This window comes from Monopterus albus, unplaced genomic scaffold (assembly GCF_001952655.1).
Source record: "Monopterus albus unplaced genomic scaffold, M_albus_1.0 scaffold299.1, whole genome shotgun sequence".
In the NCBI taxonomy this organism is placed as follows: domain Eukaryota; kingdom Metazoa; phylum Chordata; class Actinopteri; order Synbranchiformes; family Synbranchidae; genus Monopterus; species Monopterus albus.
This window is the reverse complement of record NW_018128179.1, coordinates 35203-53797: the sequence shown is the minus strand read 5'-3', so window position 1 is coordinate 53797 and position 18595 is coordinate 35203. Positions and strand designations below refer to the sequence as shown.

At 39.2% G+C, this 18595-nt stretch overlaps 2 protein-coding genes across 6 annotated transcripts in view; one reads left to right on the top strand and one right to left on the bottom strand.

Annotated features, from left to right (window-relative positions):
* ctu2 (cytosolic thiouridylase subunit 2 homolog (S. pombe)) overlaps nucleotides 1-542 on the top strand; it is a 23026-nt gene extending 22484 nt beyond the window's left edge. For all 5 annotated transcript variants that reach the window (XM_020623426.1, XM_020623423.1, XM_020623429.1 and 2 more), the window contains one exon: nucleotides 254-542. In XM_020623426.1, the coding sequence (XP_020479082.1) occupies nucleotides 254-323 (70 nt within the window). In that variant the 3' untranslated portion in view covers nucleotides 324-542. The remainder of the gene's footprint in view (nucleotides 1-253) is intronic.
* A 1589-nt stretch (nucleotides 543-2131) lies between these two features.
* Nucleotides 2132-18595, bottom strand: part of pcca (propionyl-CoA carboxylase subunit alpha) — a 28925-nt gene continuing 12461 nt past the window's right edge. Inside the window, exons 9-23 of the mRNA XM_020623422.1 lie at nucleotides 17918-17996; nucleotides 17045-17147; nucleotides 15040-15134; nucleotides 14557-14707; nucleotides 13530-13673; nucleotides 11963-12037; nucleotides 11650-11718; nucleotides 11424-11499; nucleotides 10856-11069; nucleotides 6217-6319; nucleotides 5034-5132; nucleotides 4846-4899; nucleotides 4025-4165; nucleotides 2600-2677; nucleotides 2132-2443 (exon numbers count right to left, since the gene is read on the bottom strand). Coding sequence (XP_020479078.1) covers nucleotides 2375-2443; nucleotides 2600-2677; nucleotides 4025-4165; nucleotides 4846-4899; nucleotides 5034-5132; nucleotides 6217-6319; nucleotides 10856-11069; nucleotides 11424-11499; nucleotides 11650-11718; nucleotides 11963-12037; nucleotides 13530-13673; nucleotides 14557-14707; nucleotides 15040-15134; nucleotides 17045-17147; nucleotides 17918-17996 — 1550 coding nt within the window. The 3' untranslated portion in view covers nucleotides 2132-2374. The remainder of the gene's footprint in view (nucleotides 2444-2599; nucleotides 2678-4024; nucleotides 4166-4845; nucleotides 4900-5033; nucleotides 5133-6216; nucleotides 6320-10855; nucleotides 11070-11423; nucleotides 11500-11649; nucleotides 11719-11962; nucleotides 12038-13529; nucleotides 13674-14556; nucleotides 14708-15039; nucleotides 15135-17044; nucleotides 17148-17917; nucleotides 17997-18595) is intronic.

The window sequence follows — 18595 nt, the reverse complement described above, 5'->3', positions numbered from 1 at the left end:
GATGCTCCTGGTGATAACACCGGTGTGTGAGTGTTTGGGAGTGCGAATGGGTGAATGGCCATGTAGTGTGAATGCGCTTTGAGTGTGCTGTAAAAGCACAGAAAAGCGCTATACAAGTATAAGATCATTTACCATTAGACAGTAATTTGAGAGACTACATAAAAATAAATAATGGACTCAGATAAAGTTAGGACAGAAATATCACAGTATTGTCATATTTAGAACTACTGCACTTTGATATTGTGTTGTGCAGGTCCCAGATGAAAGAGGAGATCACTGAGTTCTTGCTGGATGATGATGATGATGATGATGAAGGCAATTAGAGAGAAGAGACTGTGAAGATCACATGTTCACCTCCTGCAAACCACTGTGGAAAAAATATACATCACAGTTATGCTCATTTCAATCTGTAGGTAGTGGAGGACATTTAACCTAATTAAATATTTTGGCATGTATGTATTTTTTGTTTTTTTACAGAAGCAACCCCCCCTCCCCTTATTTTAAGCTGCTTTTGAAGCCATTAAAGTGCATTCTTAACTGTTAATTACAAGTCCTGCATGTCTGGATTCAAAACCTGGCCTCCAGTTTATTCTGTTTGAATTAGCTTTTGCTTCTTAATATAGTTGTACAGTAGACAGTCCTTGTGGGACTAAAGGTGATACGTTACCTGCAGCCTAGCTACCTCAGCGTAGCTTCTGCCCTTCAGACTACCTTCAGTCCCCCAGCCTATCTCGTATGCCCCCCCCCCAACCCTCGCTGTGAATTATCGCTATACAAATAGACTGAATTGAATTCTTAGTCATTTAAAGTGTTATATTTTTATGATCATGTTAGAAGTCAGAGGTGAATTTCCAATAATATTTCAGCTTTTTCAACCTATTATTGGTTGTAGATAAAAATGAAAGGAGACAGATGCAGATGATATACATTAAAAACTAGGTTTAAGTAATAATCCAGAATTTAGTTCTTGACATTTGGTTTAACCCATGTAAGGTTTTTCTGGTTGGGGTGTGTTTCTCTCCAAACATTTTCTGTGAACATCTAGTGCATTTGTTTTGCTAAAAGCAGCATTCAATTCATGTTGACTGAATACTGAAGGATATGTGTCAGATCATTCATTAGTGGTAAAGTTAAAATTGCTGCCAGTTATTAGTAATTCATCTGGGTACTTAACCTTAAAGAAAAGTCAATTTTTTGGAAAAAAAAAAAAGTCATTTTATTAGCAATAAATGTTTGGTAAGATTAATCCTCTATATTCAGAGCAGTCTCTAACAAATGACCAACATCATCACACTTACCAGTAACAACTGTGCCACAAATGCTGCTGAAAGTAGCAGCAACTCCCACTGATCTATTAGAACAGTGGCTAAAAAAAATCTCCCCACTGATTCTGCCAGGAGTCTTCATCACAATGAGTTTCTTGTAGGAGCATAGAGAAAGCTGTTCTTTACAAAACAAGCATCAGCCACAAACAGGTATAGAGAGCTACAGTACAATAGGAGCTACAGCCTGAGCAGTGTTGATACTGATCCTTGGAAAAGGGACCATTCTGTCAAGGAGAGACTGCTCAAAAACCATTAATTACTCCTGACTATGTGTTACTTAAAATTAATGTTGAGCCAGTGTGTAACTTTGCCAAAACAAGGTATGTTTTGGGGGATGTTTCTACAAAAAGAATGTTACTTAATGTAGCTTTAACAGCAGTTTAGTCAGTTACTGTGGAAAAGATGAAGCATTTTATTGGTTTTATGTAGTGTCTTAGTGTCAGTTCAACCAAATTACAGACACTTTTCCTGCATACAATGAGATACAGACATTTTGGTGTTCTCCAGTGAAGTTTTGAAATGTCTGCCTCCACTCAAGCACAACAGAAGTGAACAGAATTTTCTTTTGGAAAATCAAATGTCTGAAAAATGCCATTTGAATAGCCTCATCAGAAATCTAGAAACCAAAGGTCCATGTCCGTACATTGGTTTGGAGAGGCAGCAGACATTACCCATGTAGATACAGTATCTCAAAGCCTTGGCCCACAAACCATAACCATGTTCAAGGCCAGACAGCACAGGGGTAAAATAAGAAAAATATTTGGTTTAGTGGATGAACAAAAACTAACAATCAGGTCTTTAAAACAAAAGAACAAGCAGAACACATCACAAGAGGAGCAAGATGGAGTGGGATGTGGCACTGCTGATAGCTCATCGCTGAGTCACCATCAAGGGAACTAAACTTTGCTCAATTCCCACTGATGGGGGAAAAAAAACTGTTACTGTGCAGTCTGCCTGCCAATGTGGATCATCTGTGGACAGCGAGGAGAGGACAGGAGTAAGGCTCATCTTGGTGCTTGTCCCATATGGTTTTTTTTAATTATCTTTTTTTATTCAAGCTCTACCAGCAGGTCTCCCTCTCCTACAGTCTCCCCCGGTTTGCAGTGGACACTCTTAATCTGGAAGGCAGAAGACACATACACAGTTGAGCATGAAAATGTTAAAGACCCCCATAAAGTGTACGGTAGTTGTTTACACTGCTGACTCAGCAACACACTTTTAAATCTATGAACAAACTGAGTTACAGAAGATAACAGTAGCTCAACTGTTGTTACCTTTGCTTGCTTGACAGCAGTCAGACTGTTTTGCATCTTCATGGCTTCAATCACACAGATCTCCTGACCCTCTGCAACCTACAACCATGCACACACACACATGAGTGTAAAAATGATGGGGCAGTAGCATTGGAGTTCACCTTAAAATGTTTGCAGCTTGTCTCAACACAGGAAAACTGAAAAAATGGGACATTGTGAAGATGATGATAAAGATAGCAGTGACTCAGGAACAGTTGATACCATAGTCTGCCACTCTTCTGCAACTAACATCACCCTCAGGCTGTTGGTCACATTTGTTTTAAGCACATCATTGCAGCTCATTGTACTGATGACATGCTTAAAACAAATGTGACCAACAGCCTGAGGGTGGTGTTAGTTGCAGAAGAGTGGCAGACTATGGTATCAACTGTTCCTGAGTCACTGCTATCTTTATCAATGTATGTGATTCCCTGATAGGCTAGTGCAGGGGCGCCTGCACTTTTTCACCTTGCGAGCTACTTTTCAAATGACCAAGTCAAAATGATCGACCTACACTAAAAATACTACGCGCGCACGCACGCAAAATATATGTATGAACATTTCCCTTCTTCGGAATAGTGGTGGTAGATTGGTAGATCAAGCAAACGCATTTCGAATATAACGTTGTGGAAAAAAAAGGTCCTCCCATTCTGCATGGAATGTTTTCGGTGCCTTACTTGATTCGGCCCCCCCACTCATTTTATACCCTTTAATTCAAAGGCTGACAAGTTAGTTCGCTCACTGGAGTTTTGCAGTAGCTCGTGCTGTTGACTGTGCATGTTTGGTGACTTGTGTGTCAGAAAAGACAAGATCTCAGACTGGCTGCCCTGCAGGTCAATCAAGTAGCAAATGCCATAGGGAGGATGGATGATAGACTATATATGAATGATTGGCACTTTCTTCTTTTCCTGTTAGGGGTCGCCATAGCGAATCGTCACACTGACCATTCACATGTTAGCATTTGGCACGTGTTTTACAACGGATACATCTAAATTATTTTTGGATGGCACGTGATCTACCGACACTACCTTTGCGATCAACATATTGGGCACCCCTGGGCTTGTGGTTAGGGCGCAGTACTCTTGCCACTGCGGCCTGGGTTTGAGTTAGGGTTGCATCAGGAAGGGCATCCGACGTAAAACCCGTGCCAAATGTTAACATGCAAATTGTCAGTGTGATGCACATCTACACTCACTCCTATGGGCAATTTAGAGTCACCAGTCAACCTAAGCGGCATGTCTTTGGGCTGTGGGAGGAAGGTGGAGTAGGAAGTAGGACCCGGAGAGAACCCACGCAGGCACAGGGAGAAGGGCCCTGGCTTCTGATAATCATGTTATTCACTTCCTACCTAAAGAAGCCAGGCAGTGAAGGTACTGTATACTGTAAACCTCTACTGGGATGTGTTACCGTGTCTCCAGGCTTGATGGACACAGCCACCACTGTGCCTGGCATTGGTGAACGCAGGATGCTGCTGGTGTCTTCGGGAACTTTCTCTGGCATGTAGGAGTTCAACTCTGCAGCCAGCTTGGACAGAACACGAACCTTAAACTACATAAAAATACATAGTATGACAAACTTGTGAACAAGGGGTCCTGTGCTGCCATGTGAACATGAGGAAAGTGTTTCTGATAAAATAAAGAGCACAATCACTACTTAAACAGGAATTTATTTTAAAGGCATCTCACACAGTAAAATCTATTTACAGGCAGTATTGCATATGCAAAAAAAAAAAAAAATTTCTACACAACATCTAAAACAAAATCTGATATTGCCTCAAGTGATGTCAGCTGAGTCTGCATCAGTTCATGTTCCAGGCTGCATTAATCAAATCAAAATTTGACATAGTTCAATCACAGGATGATTGATTGATCCTTCTATGAACTAAAAATGATAGCTTGCCACCACTTTATAGTCACCTCTCAAATCAGCTTACAAACCAAGTAATTTATGGAATTAAATGACACTTTTAAACAACAAGCAACCTTTTCTTAATACAGTAGTCATGATAGCCGTTAAATTATACAGTCCTTGCTAATTCTCTTCCTTGCTGTTTAACCTTGTGAACTTCTCTAATTCAATGACCTTTTTGATGCCACTAACTGTGTGAATGGGGGGTGGCAGCTAACACTCCGCTCTGCACAATAGCCTAGTTAGCTGGCATGTGGAGTACAGATGGAAACCTGTGTGATATGTTACGTTATTACAATTTTGTAGTCATGCAACCTTACCGATGTGCCTAGGTACTGTAGGACAATCCTTCCTGAAGCATCTCTGGACAGACACTAAAACAAAAGACATCTGTAGTCTCAACAACCAACCTTTGTAAGCTGATGATTTTGCATATTTATCACATTTTACAGCTGTGTGCTTATTGTGAAGTATGAAATTTAACAGTGTCAACCTGGGCATGTGTTACCTGTAGCATTCTCTTTGTGCCGTTGATGACGAGTGGCAGTAGTGGGGAGGCCAGGTTCCACTGTCCACTGACCTCCACCTTTACTCCATCCACCTCTACCTACAGAGGTAAATATAGATCATTCTGTTCTTGTGTGTCCTGATGACAGAGTCATGATCGAGACAGAATGATATCATATTTTCAGTTTACACAGGGACTGTAGTTAAATCTTTTCCTGCTCACTGAGCTCCATTTTATCATCTGAAATGTTAGTTTGGGATTTAGGCAACTGTTTATTTGCAATGGCAAGAACAGGTAAGTGAACTCCTTGGAATTATAATCATTTATGCATGTTTGTCTTAAAATATGATCTGTTCTTCATTTAAGTCATAATTATGAACAAACAAATCAATTTGAACTAATAACACATCATTGTATTGCCCTGTTCCATAATGAATGTTAAGAAATTCACCATGTAGGCTGGAAAAAAGTATGTGAACCTACATGCTATTGACTTTGACAAAGCTAAGTGGAGTCAAGTGTTAGCAAACCTGTAGTCAAATCAGTGAAACAATATTGGAGGTGTCACTTTATATTATAAAGACCCTTGTTCTTAAGAAGCTTCTGGCTATATGAACCGAGCCTATCAAAAACAAGATCTCAAAAGACTTATGATCAGGAACTGCTGATGTGCATAAAGTCAAAATCTCAGAGTTTAGATGCTAATCACTCCCCAGTTAGACAAACTGTCTATAAATGGAGATGAGTCAAGTACTGCACTCTTCCTGAAAGTAGCCAGCTATGACCACAGCATGTGCAGAAAAATTGGTACAAACTCACTGACACTCAAGGACTGAACAATATGTGCAACTGCAAAACAAAGACTAGACAGCACTCACAGCAACCTCTATCAAGGACAACTCTGTTTGTTTCTCCAAAAAATGTAATCAAAATCCATTTATTACTTTTTGAGGTATGCTGTTAAACAAATATACACATGCTGGCAAAAACATAACCTGTGCCCTTGGCGACAGTAATTATATGTTTATTAGTAGTATTATCTACACTTGTGAGTAGAAGATCACATCACACTTATCAGTGTCACAGCTGTTACTGTACGAGTACAGCCTAATGTTTCAGGATCACTGTCAGTCACAGATACTAACATATGTAATTTGTTCATGAATGCACATTAAATACTCACAGTATAAACATTTCCTGATTTGGTAATCTCCAAAGTATGGCGTCCCTCCCCCATCTCCACACACAACTCCCAATGGCTGCATTCCGTAGGGGTCGTTGACACCCTGCAACACACACAGCCCATTTTGTATTAGAAACCAAAAACATTAGGCTTCTTTTTCTAGAACAACATACATGATGAGCAACACAAGCTAAGACAGAAAAAAAAAAAAATGTCATCCCTCCACAGTAAAACGGAGTCAGTTACAGGTAAGTCACTATACTACTGCTGAAACAGCAGGCAAGTACTAGTTTATGTAAAATCAGTTTATCTGAGCTTAATGTTTATGAAATTGATTTATCAGCATCATATTTGTGCTAATATGGTGCCAGTAAATAGTATAAATATGATTTCTACTTTCAAATGTATCAAATATGTTTACAAATGATCACAGAATCAGACATTTTTCTTTTTACTACAAATAGGTCCCCTGGAAGTGTTTCACAGTGAAGTAGCCTGCCTCCCAAAATGCCAGTGGTTCTTGCTGCATGAGAATGAAGGAGCAGGCTTATCTTGACATTGACTTGATAACATTTGTGAAGTGAGAGCAGGCATCAAATAAGGTAGGTAGGTTTTGGTAGTTGATGGAACCTATTTACATGCTGCAGTAACCGCTAATAGCTGCTCTGGGCACATTTAGCTGGCCCTCTGCTCAGTTAGAGTGTATAGTACAGTTCAGAACAACTTCACCACACTGAATCCCCACCAAAGGCTACAGGTCAGGTGACCCTCTTTCTGTGTGTACTGATCACCTTTACAAAAGGTAATCATTTTACAAATTACCGTCTTCCAGCAAATGTAGGTAATGCTCACAAAAATCATTAGAGAAATGCATTTCCTGCCAAAAATGCATGTGGATGCTGACAGGCTGAAGGATCGCCTTGAAAATGCCTGAAATCAATTGCTGAAACAGCTGAAGAATGTGAAGAAATGGCTGAAGTTCTTTTGTTGAAATAGTTGAGAAGAAATGGCTGAAGTTCTGGGTTGAATAATCTGAAGGATGAGATGTAATAAATACAAGTAGGACTGTCTGAAGAGCTGAACATTTTGATACCTGAATGGCTTTTCTAGCTGAAAGTATGCTTAACTTATTAAGAAGTGAAAAAATTCTAATTGGTCCCCACAAAGTAGGTAAAACAAGTAGGTGTGTGTGAGAGAGAGAAAGAGAGAGAGGAGTTAAGTGCCATGTCTCAATTGCACTGCATTTTATGGACAACAGAAATTAAGTAAAAATGTTTCCCATTCATTTGTATGGGGCAAAATTTGCTGAAAAAATGATTATTTTAAAAAGTATAAATGTTACAAAAAAGATAAATACAAGCACCCATGTACTTTTAAAGCTGAACAATTTGATGACCTTTATAGCTGAAAGTATGCTGGAGTTATAAAGTGCCAAAAAACAGACAGATGGATGCCGAGCTGAAAGTATGCTGAAGTAGAATTTTCCCATTCATTTGAATGGGGCAAGATTTTCAAAATAAAGCTAAATATTTCAAGAGTATGAAGTATAGAAAAAATCTAAAGAGAAGCATGAAAGTCCTTGAAGAGCTGACCATTTTAATATCTGAAAGTATGCTGAATTAGAATTTTCCCACACATTTGAAATGAGCAAGATTTTCAAAATAAAGCTAAATATTTCAAAAGTATGAAGTTTAGAAAACGTCTGAATAGAAGCATGAATGTCCTTGAAAAGCTGAACATTTTGCTACTTGAAATAGCTGAAAGTATGCTGAAGTAGAATTTTCCCATTCAATTGAATGGGGCAAGATTTTCAAAATAAGGCTATATATTTAAAATGTATAAAGTTTAGAAAAATTCTGCATAGAAGCATGAATGTCCTTGAGGAGCTGAACATTTTGATAGCTAAAAGTATGTTGAAGTAGACTTTTCCCATTCATTTGAATGTGAAAAGATTTTCAAAATAAAGCTAAATATTTTAAAAGTATGAAATTTAGAAAAAATAGAGAAGCATGAATGTCTTTGAAGAGTTGAACATTTTGATACCTGAAAGTATGCTGATTGTAGAATTTCCCCATTCATTTGAATGGGGAAAAACTTTTAAAATATTTAGCTTTATTTTAAAAGTATGAAGTTTAGAAAAATTCTGCATAGAAGCATGAATGTCCTGGAGGAGCTGAAAAGTTTGATACCTGAAGGTATGCTGAGTATAGAATTTTTCCATTTATTTGAATGGGGCAAAACTTTCAAAATAAAGCAAAATATTTCAAAAGTATGAAGTTTAGAAAACCTCTGAATAGTACAGACTTCAGCGGATAGTCAGGATTGCAGAAAAGGTCATTGGTGCAAGCCTGCCCTCCATGGAGGACCTGTACACCTCACAGGTCAAAAGTATTCAGACATGTTGAGACTTTAAAAAGACTGCAACAAAACAAATCCTGCTGTTTAACACAGGCGGTCCATCAGGATAACATTTCACACATGATGCAGCAGGTTACTTCAGGTGAAATCTAATGTAGTAATTATTTTAAATGGTTTGTCATTTAAAGGCGAAACGCAGTTTTTAATATCGCTCAGACGTGAAACTTCAGACCTCTCACTGCTGACCCCTCACACCTTGGACACAATCTGTTTGAACTCCTCCCCTCTGGATGGCATTACAGGTCACTGTGCACCAAGACAACCAGGCACAAGGACAGTTTCTTCCCCTTTATTTAGTTTAGGTTGCCTCAAAAGTTTGTGATTTTGGCATTATTATTCCTCAGATTGTAGATTATTTTTGGTAAATGGACTGTATTTATATAGCACATATTTTCTACAGTGTGTCACACTGGCTAAGGCGCTTTACAGGAGATCATACACCATTCACACACACACGATGACGAGAGGCTGCCACACAACAGTGCCAGTCGAACCACCGGGAGCAATTTGGGGTTCAGTGTCAGAAGACGACTGCCCTACCTTATAAGCCACAGCCACCCCGCGGCCTGTTGTCATGAACAAGGTAGGTATTTTTGCTTGTTGAAGGTGATTTAGTCTGCTGATGAAAATTGTATTTTAATCTTGTTATTCCTTAGTTTATCGGTGTTATTGTCGGGTTAGTTCCTCCTAAGATCATGGTTTGTTTTAATTCTATTCATAAGTTAGTCCAATTTTAACCAAATTAGTACTTAATTGTTAAGTTGAAGTATTTAGTTGTTAGGTTTATTGCGTAGGAAAGGTTATATTGAAACTAGCAAGTTCTGATCATTAGAACGCATGTTGTCCCTTTCAGATTTGTTCTGTTTAGAGTTGCTTGGTTTTGAGAATGTTAAGTATTAGAAGATTAAACGGTTTGAGAACTGTAGAAGCTGACTGTTTAGATTTCAGTCACCTATCAGACTAACTTTTGGTTTCTTGTAGGTTATCCTCGCTGAAGCATCCACACAATAAACAGGATGGATAACATAGTATGGATGCTGAATCAGCATCCATACAATAAAGAACAGGATAACAATAGTGTGGATGCTGAAGCATCCACACAATTACAGGTTTTGAGAATGTAATAAAATATTTACTGTCTAATTTTAGGAGAACCACGGTTCACTCAGGTATCATGGTTCAAAAGAACACCCTCAAACTGCACTGTGCAATAGATACCCCCACCCTGGCCCCCACTCAACTGGCCAGAGCATCAGGATTGAACAGGGAGCAGCTGCTGTGTTGCTGACAGTTTGTTCTAAGTTCGATCATTATAGATCTGCTTGACTCCTAGCTAAGTGGCTACTGAGTGCACAAACTATTGAAGAAATCAGGATGTTAAAGTTAATGCCAAATCTTTGCAAAGAAATTTGACTGTGTTCAACTGTAAATTGGCCAAACATAGAAATCTGTCCTCTCCATTTATAAATAATGAGAATGGGCTGCTAATTTCTCTCAGCATATTCTAGAATACTCATTAATTCTTTTTGCTATAGTCTAATAAACGACAGGCAGCCCAGCACTAAAAACGTCTTAAATACTGACTGTACCATATAAACATACAGAAAAAGAAAGGATAGAGGATGGAGAGGGAACCAGCACAGCTCCAGTAACAGGTGCACTATTGAATGTTACTGTCTGACTGAAGTAAATTAGAGCTCTGTGCAGGTTGAATGCTTATGATCAGGTCAGACTACTCTTCAAAAGTAAAAGAATGGCAAGTATGTTGCATCATACACCACACGTAACTGCTTGTTTTAAGGCTGGACTGTTCATTCTAAATTTAATGAATAAAACATTATACTTGATGCTGTCATCAGACAGCCTGAATGATGTTTCATCCAAGTTCATTATGAGGTGGTGGGAAATTTAACATTACTCTCAGCAATTAAATTATTACTTTGATGTACTTTTATAATTTAATAAATATTTTATAAACTGCATTTTAAATTCAGGGTTTGTTGTGTTTATTATTGGTAGTTTAAAAATGCAGACACTTTAGTAAGTCATAATGGATTTTTTTTTTAAGTTTACATCCTGGAGAGAGACCAAATTTCTCTTTACAGTCTTGAATTGAAAAAGTTTGGGAACAGACAAAACAACCAGAGAGTCAAAGTGTGGTGGTGACCATGACAACATTCTCAAATCTGAAAACAGTTATATGACAGTACCTCAACCTCACCTCAGGTTGTCCAAGACCTTCTGCGAACGGAGTTGAGCAGTGATGTAGAGCGCTCCTGCTGAGGCTAACAGCTCCATGCGCTCGTCCACCTCCAGCTGGTGGCCCTTGAATCCATCAGGGTAAATCTCTGGCAGAAAGTTGGTGCTGATGTCACCAGAAATGAAGCGAGGGTGGGTGATGATTTCCCGTAGGAGGGGGATGTTGTGGGTCACACCTAGAGGAAAGATTACCTAACTTCATTACATGAAGAATAAAAGCTAATGGTAAATGGTCTTATACTTGTATAGTGCTTTTCTATGCAGTGACACACACTCACTTTTACACTATTTTCCATTCAGCCATTCGTGCACACAAGCATTTGCACACTCACACACGGATGGCGCAGCCACCAGGAACAACTTGGGGTTCAGCGGCTTGCTCGAGACACTTCGACATGTGAACTGGAGAAGCCTGGATTCAAGCCACCAACCCTCCTGTTAGGAGATAACCCGCTCTACCTCCTGAGCCACAGCCACCCCTAATGCTCATTTAAGAAGTGATTGTTCACTGTGAAAATCTGTTGGTGTACCTCTGATAACATAGTGATCTAGAGCATCCTCCATCCTGGCAAGGGCTTCAGCTCGTGTAGCTCCATAGGTAATCAACTACAAATGCATACCACAGGAAATTATTACAGAACCACAAATATTTGTGAAATGGTGGCTTTTTGTAGTATACTTTCTTGTTGTGAAAATGTGTTCCTAAAATATATAAACACACTATTTACAAAGCCATTTTATATTTAACATATCAACCTTGGAGATCATGGGATCATAGTAGATGCTGATTTCACTGCCCTCCTGGATGCCAGTGTCTACACGGACCTGAAAGAGTGAGGAAAAGACAACATGTTCATATTGGCAGGACATCTGCTAGCAACATTACCAAGGATGACTGATTACATTGCTTTTGAGTAGATTATCATCTGAAATAAATTGCAGTCAGAGGACTGAATGCTTTTATTTCTTGCAGCTCTAATTTGTTATGTAGACTGATGAGCTGGTTGCATGCTACAAACATCAAGTGTAATGAAGCTTTAAGACTTTGGTAGCACACACAAAAACTTACATTTGTGAGGTTGAGTGGCTCTTGGTATTGGGACAGTCGTCCAATAGAGGGAAGACCAAAAGACTTGTAAGGATCCTAACAGAACAAAGGGCAGAGAAAAGGAAAACAGTGAAACTTTAGGCTTCATTTGTAACATTCTGCTTAGGCTACTGCAACAGAGGTTTAAATGTGTAAAATAAAAATACCATAATTTTATCCTACCTCATGGTTATATCCAAATGCATATACAGGTGCTGGTCATATAATTAGAATATCATCAAAAAGTTGAGTTATTTCACTAATTCCATTCAAAAAGTGAAACTTGTATATTATATTCATTCACTACACACAGACTGATATATTTCAAATGTTTATTTCTTTTAATTGTGATGATTATAACTGACAACTAATGAAAACCCCAAATTCGGTATCTCAGAAAATTAGAATAACCATTGACACCTTGCACAAGGAGGGCAAGACACAAAAGGTCATTGCAGAAGAGGCTAGCTGTTCCCAGAGCCCTGCGTGCAAGCACATTAATAGAGAGGCGAAGGGAAGGAAAAGATGTGGTAGAAAAAAGTGTACAAGCAAAAGGGATAACCGCACCCTGGAGAGGATTGTGAAACAAAACCGATTCAAAAATGTGGGGGAGATTCACAAAGAGTGGACTGCAGCTGGAGTCAGTGCTTCCAGAACCACTACGCACAGACGTATGAAAGACATGGGTTTCAGCTGTCGCATTCCTTGTGTCAAGCCACTCTTGAACAACAGACAGCGTCAGAAGCGTCTCGCCTGGGCTAAAGACAAAAAGGACTGGACTGCTGCTGAGTGGTCCAAAGTCATGTTCTCTGATGAAAGTAAATTTTGCATTTCCTTTGGAAATCAGGGTCCCAGAGTCTGGAGGAAGAGAGGAGAGGCACAGAATCCACGTTGCTTGAGGTCCAGTGTAAAGTTTCCACAGTCAGTGATGGTTTGGGGTGCCATGTCATCTGCTGGTGTTGGGCCACTGTGTTTTCTGAGGTCCAAGGTCAATGCAGCTGTATACCAGGAAGTTTTAGAGCACTTCATGCTTCCTGCTGCTGACCAACTTTATATTATATTATAAAATAAGGTTGTAGCATGTAGTGTCTATTTAAAAAAAAAAAAAGATCCCAGTGATTTACTAGTATCCAGTAGTCACTGTCCATATCCTTGTAAACAAAGCAGATAAATGCCTCTTTACATGGCTGGTTTTGGGCATGCTTAGCTCAACCTTTCATCTTTTCAACAGGCTTTTTATGTCTTGTGCTTGGCTCGATCACTGTGTATAGCTTTTGAATGCATCAGCAGCAGTTTCTGTGATCAGAACATTTCCAGCTACTGCTGGTTTTTCTTTACTACCTCAATCTTGCTCACTATTTATACTGGGGAAAACCTAATCCATGTAGCTCTATGTAGTCCTTAACATCAAAATGAGTTCTTTAAAGGCAATAACTAAATCTAATACACTGATAGATGTTAGCCAGATAGTTTAAATATAGTCAAACAGAGCCAGACATTGATTTGTTACAAATAAACCCACATACCACAATGAGTGGCACACACAAACCTCAGCGTAGACACGGCTCTCAATAGCCCATCCATTTATTGGTATATCTTCCTGTTTGTGCTGCAGTTGGTAACCCTTGGCAACCCTGATCATCTGCTCCACCAGGTCCAGGCCAGTAATGCACTCTGTAATTGGATGTTCCACCTGGGGCCAGATGTTAAACAGAGAAGATACAAGTTTCTGTGCTTGTTGTGAGGTATGAAACTCAAGGAATCCTTACTGGCCAATTCCAAGTATTTCAGCTGCATCTTGGGGTCTTTATCAGCAGGTGGAGTTTGCTCAGTTGTCACGGAGATGGTTAAAATTGCTTAGTTAAACTCCAAATCCTGCTCAGTACATGTGTATTTTTAGTTACACTGTAGGATGCAGCTTAGGTTCCACTTTACGTTTTGGAACACCAAGTACGCCAAATCAGTTATTAACAGCTCATTTTTGCTGTGCACTATGACAACTATCAATGTATTACTTAAATACAAAATTCTTTAAAACATAATGACTTTCAGGGAAGTTCTGAAGTATTGTAATCCTGGTATTATCTCATAATTAGGTGAAAAGAGCTCATAATTAGGAAATCCACATCTCAAAATGATGATTGTATGTCATATTTACAAGAAAACCCCATAATTACAAGATCAGAATCTCATAATTGTAAAACAGTACATAAGTAATAAGTTCCTGCTATTTTTATTTCTTTGGTAAACTTTCCATTTGTAAGCAAAATTTCAGAGAAACTGGTACACACATAAAAGTTTTCAAACAAGTTGCAGTCTGATTTCAATGCTTGTTACAGTGCGGAAACAGCCTTAGTAAAACTGGATGATGATATTATCAGGGCAAGTCGAGAAGCCAATACCGGGCTCCAGATGAACACTTCATACTAGTGGCACTGATGCTACCATCAGACAGACTTGTTGGCTCCAGTGCTCAAGGAGGACTTGTTGGGTTGTTCCTCTACGTAAAGTGCCTTGAGATGATTTTTGTTGTGTATTGGCAATATACAAATTAAACTGAAGTGAATTACACTGACCTGTAATCGTGTGTTCATCTCCAGGAAGTAGAAGTTCTTCTTGGAATCCACCAGGAACTCCACAGTGCCAGCAGAAGAGTACTGCACAGCCTTGGCTAACTGAACTGCCTGATCACCCATTGCCTGCCGTGTCACTATGTCCAGGAAAGTACTGGAGAGGACAATATTGGACACTCAGACTCATCTCAGATGTTCATATGGTGCCTAAAAGAAGCAAACCTTGAAAATAAAAAAAACAAACAAAAAAGACCCCAACACGCCTTTTTTCATCTTTTTAAAAAATACATACAACAGACTTGTTCAAAACTAATCATCACATACTGAGGAATGCTGGTGAGATAAAAGATGATAAAAGACAGAAGCTAACAAATTACACATGACAAACCTGCAATACATTTTCATATGTCAATTTGAATTACCCAACCATATATTAGACACTGTAGAACAAATAAAAGCATATTAACTGGGCAATCTCTCAATAACCTGGGAGCCTCTTCCACCACCTTCTGGTTCCTCCTTTGGATCGAGCACTCCCTCTCATTCAGCCACAGAGCATTACCATGTTTATCAGCCAGCACCTATAAGAAGCACACAGTAATCATTTTTCCCCTGAAGAAGGTGAGGTAATAGGAATTCTATGACTTTTTAAAATCTTTTTACTTTTTTGTCACAGTAGTGAAGTCTTCATAATGATCCATCCAATCAAGTGTAATCATTAAAACCAGATGCCCCAATTCCCACTGTCCACTAATATATAGACCACATCCATATTTACCAAAATTATGGTCATTAAAAATAAAAACTAAAGCTAAAAACCACTTGGGGGCGGCTGTGGCTCAGGAGGTAGAGCGGTCATCTCCTAACCAGAAGATTAGCATTCAATTCTTGGCTTGTCCAGTCCACATGTCTAAGACTACGTTCACACTGCAGGTCTTAATGCTCAGATCGGATTTTTTGCCGAAATCCGATTTTTTTGTGCTGTTGTTCACACTGTCATTTAAATGCGACTGCCATCTGTCTCGTGTGAACGGTATACGGCCCTGAGGTGACCTGCATGCGCAGAAGAGGACGTGACGTCAGACGCAGCGTACTGTGTTTGCGAAAATAAAAATGGATGTGGCTTGTGATAGCATGTGCGTAGCGATGTACCAGTTAATGTGCAATCGAAATAAAGAAATAATAAGAAGAATATCAAGAAGAAGGAGAGCACAAATATTGCTTATGGCCTCGCCTCCTCCACCTGTTGGGAAAATGCTTTGTTATGGCTTGTTCGAATGCTCAAGAAGATGTTATACATTTGTACGTGCAGGTGTTTTGGTTTAGAGCAGATGATGTTTTCATACTTGAGCTGATCCACATAGTTCTCACAAATACCAGACCATGAGTATGCAGAAAGGTTTGTGAGGGCACCCGGCTCTGTATGGTAGACAGAGACTGATGACAGGGATTGAATTCTTGAACTGCCACAGTACCAACTTCACTGTATAAATAGGCTCAGCTGAGATCGTCTCTCTGAGCATTGTTTTCATGCAATTGAACTGTATGTATTGAATGCTCCCTTGCTGCAAGTATTAAAATGCTTATATAAAGAAAATTGGCCTCGGTCTACTCAGTCCGTTTGTTTATGATAAAATAACCCTAACAACACCGAACCCCCAAGTTGCTCCTGGTGATGACACCGGTGTGTGAATGTGTGAATGGCCAAATAGTGTGAAAGAAATGCATAAAAAAGCACTATACAAGTATAAGACCATTTACCACTTTACTGTTTTGGTCAGTGTCTTGCCAAAGGACACTTCAACATGTGGGCTACAGGCAGAGATTCAAACCTTCAACCTTCTGGTTGTGAGACGATTGCTCTACCCACCGCACCACTGTCGCCCCAGAGGAACTACAGCAGTTCTGAAAAAGCAGCTTTGGGAGCTGTGGTGCTTTGAAATTCCTCTTTGCAGCCTATTGTTTTGCATGTATTACAGCAATCAGAGGTGGATGCAGTGGCCCAGCAGTAACAACAACTACAATTTGGACATTTGCTATGGCATGGCCAGGAAAATGTTATACGAGTACACTGTCGAAGGCTTACAAATAATGTCACCTTCTGGGTGTCATCTATATGAGGGGAAGTGTAATATCTTGTTTAATTTTGGTGTTTTCTCTTTACAGATCCAGCTGGATCAGCTGATTGGCAAACACTTGATCACATGATTGACCAGCACCTGCGGTTGCTTGTGGGGCTGAGCCTATTTAAGCTCATTCTTGTTCAACTCTTGCTCTCTCCACCCTACTCCACAGCAGCACCTTTGTAGTGCTAGGTATATGGTATCCTATAAATCTTTTCAGCTTCTTCAGTAAACGTTTACATAATAAACTTGGCTAAAAATGGCATATATGTGTGTAAAACGGGGATGCCAAGGGCGCTGTCAAATTGTGTGTGTGCATGCTGTCAATATTATACGACATCAGATAACTGTGTGCCTATGTCCCATACCTGTATCTCTATGTGTCTGGGGTTGTCTATGTACTTCTCAATGAGCAGCCTGTCATCTCCAAAGCTGGACGCTGCCTCCTGAGATGAGAGGCGGAAACCTTCTCTGTAACAGTATACACACACCCACACACCTTATTTTCATTCTTTGTGGGGACACTCAATGACATGATGCATTCCATAGCCCCTTACCATAGCCATCACAACTAAATGCCCAAGCCCATCTAAAATTAATTCTAACCTAAACCCAAGTCTTAACACTGGCATAACTATACCATGGTCTAAGAAAGGGGGTAGAACTAGATAAGTGTGTACTTCTTTCTACTCCCTTTCAAGCATGTCATGGTGGTAGTGTCTGTAATGTACTTGATGAATGTGATATGATTGAATTGTGTACTATTTTGTTTTTATATTGTTACTAGTTCTTTTTCTGTATTGTATATGCACTATTTTTTCTTTTGTTTTGTTTTTTTTTCTTTTCTCACAACTTTATTTCTGTAATGCTATTTTATCTTTACATGCTTGGAAAAAATAAAAGAAACTAAATAAACTAAACTAACACTCAAACAACCTTTTGAAGGTGTGTTAGAAAGTGAGGAACATCCAGAAAGTTCTTGCTTTCCTAAAATGTCCTTCTCAAATTGGTACTCCTCTTTATTTAAGGCACTTCTACAGCTTATTTTTGAATTAAACTGCCTGGAGTACTAACTATATTCTAACTGCAATAGAAGGTTCTGCAGTGGTACCTAAGGTCCAGTACAATAAATAAAGCTGATGTATGACTGTTGTACATAAATTTCATTAATACAGATGTTACAAATGAGTAGATGAGATAACATACACTGAGGGTGTTATTTAAACAGAGGAATACAATACCTTGTTTCCTCATCATTCCAAGCAATCCTCATTCCTTTCCCTCCTCCTCCTGCAGATGCTTTGATCATCACAGGGTAGCCTGGCAACACCACAAATGTAAAGGTGCTTTTATAAAAGGTAAATTTTACCTGGGTTTAACAACAAATCTGACTATAATTACCTTCAGCAATGAGATATGACATAAGCATCAGAGTCCTTTTACAGGTGATTAGAATATACTGTCATCACCACTACACTATAAGAGTCAGAGAGCTGAGCTGTGTAAAGTACACAGATACAGCCGCAATCAAACGTTTACATACTCCTGAAAGGGACATTAATAATAATGGAGGAGAGATTTATGGCCAGGGGAAGCAAAAAGTAGAGTTATTTCGACAGAATAACAAGAGATATTTACTGGGGAAAAGGAGAATGATCAACCATGGTGATGGCAGAATCAGCCAGTAGAACTGGTGCATTGCATAAAGTGGATGGATTAATAAGAATGAAAGATGATCTTGAGGACAACATCAAACCATGAGCTAGAAAGTTAAATCTTGGATGCAACTGAGTGTTCTAACAGTGGTGTTGAAATGCTACATCGAGCCAAAATTAAGCTGCTAAGAATGTCATTTTCAAAGTTGTGACCTCAACCCCCTGTGAAAATATTTGGACTGCCCTAAAAAAAATAAAAAAAAA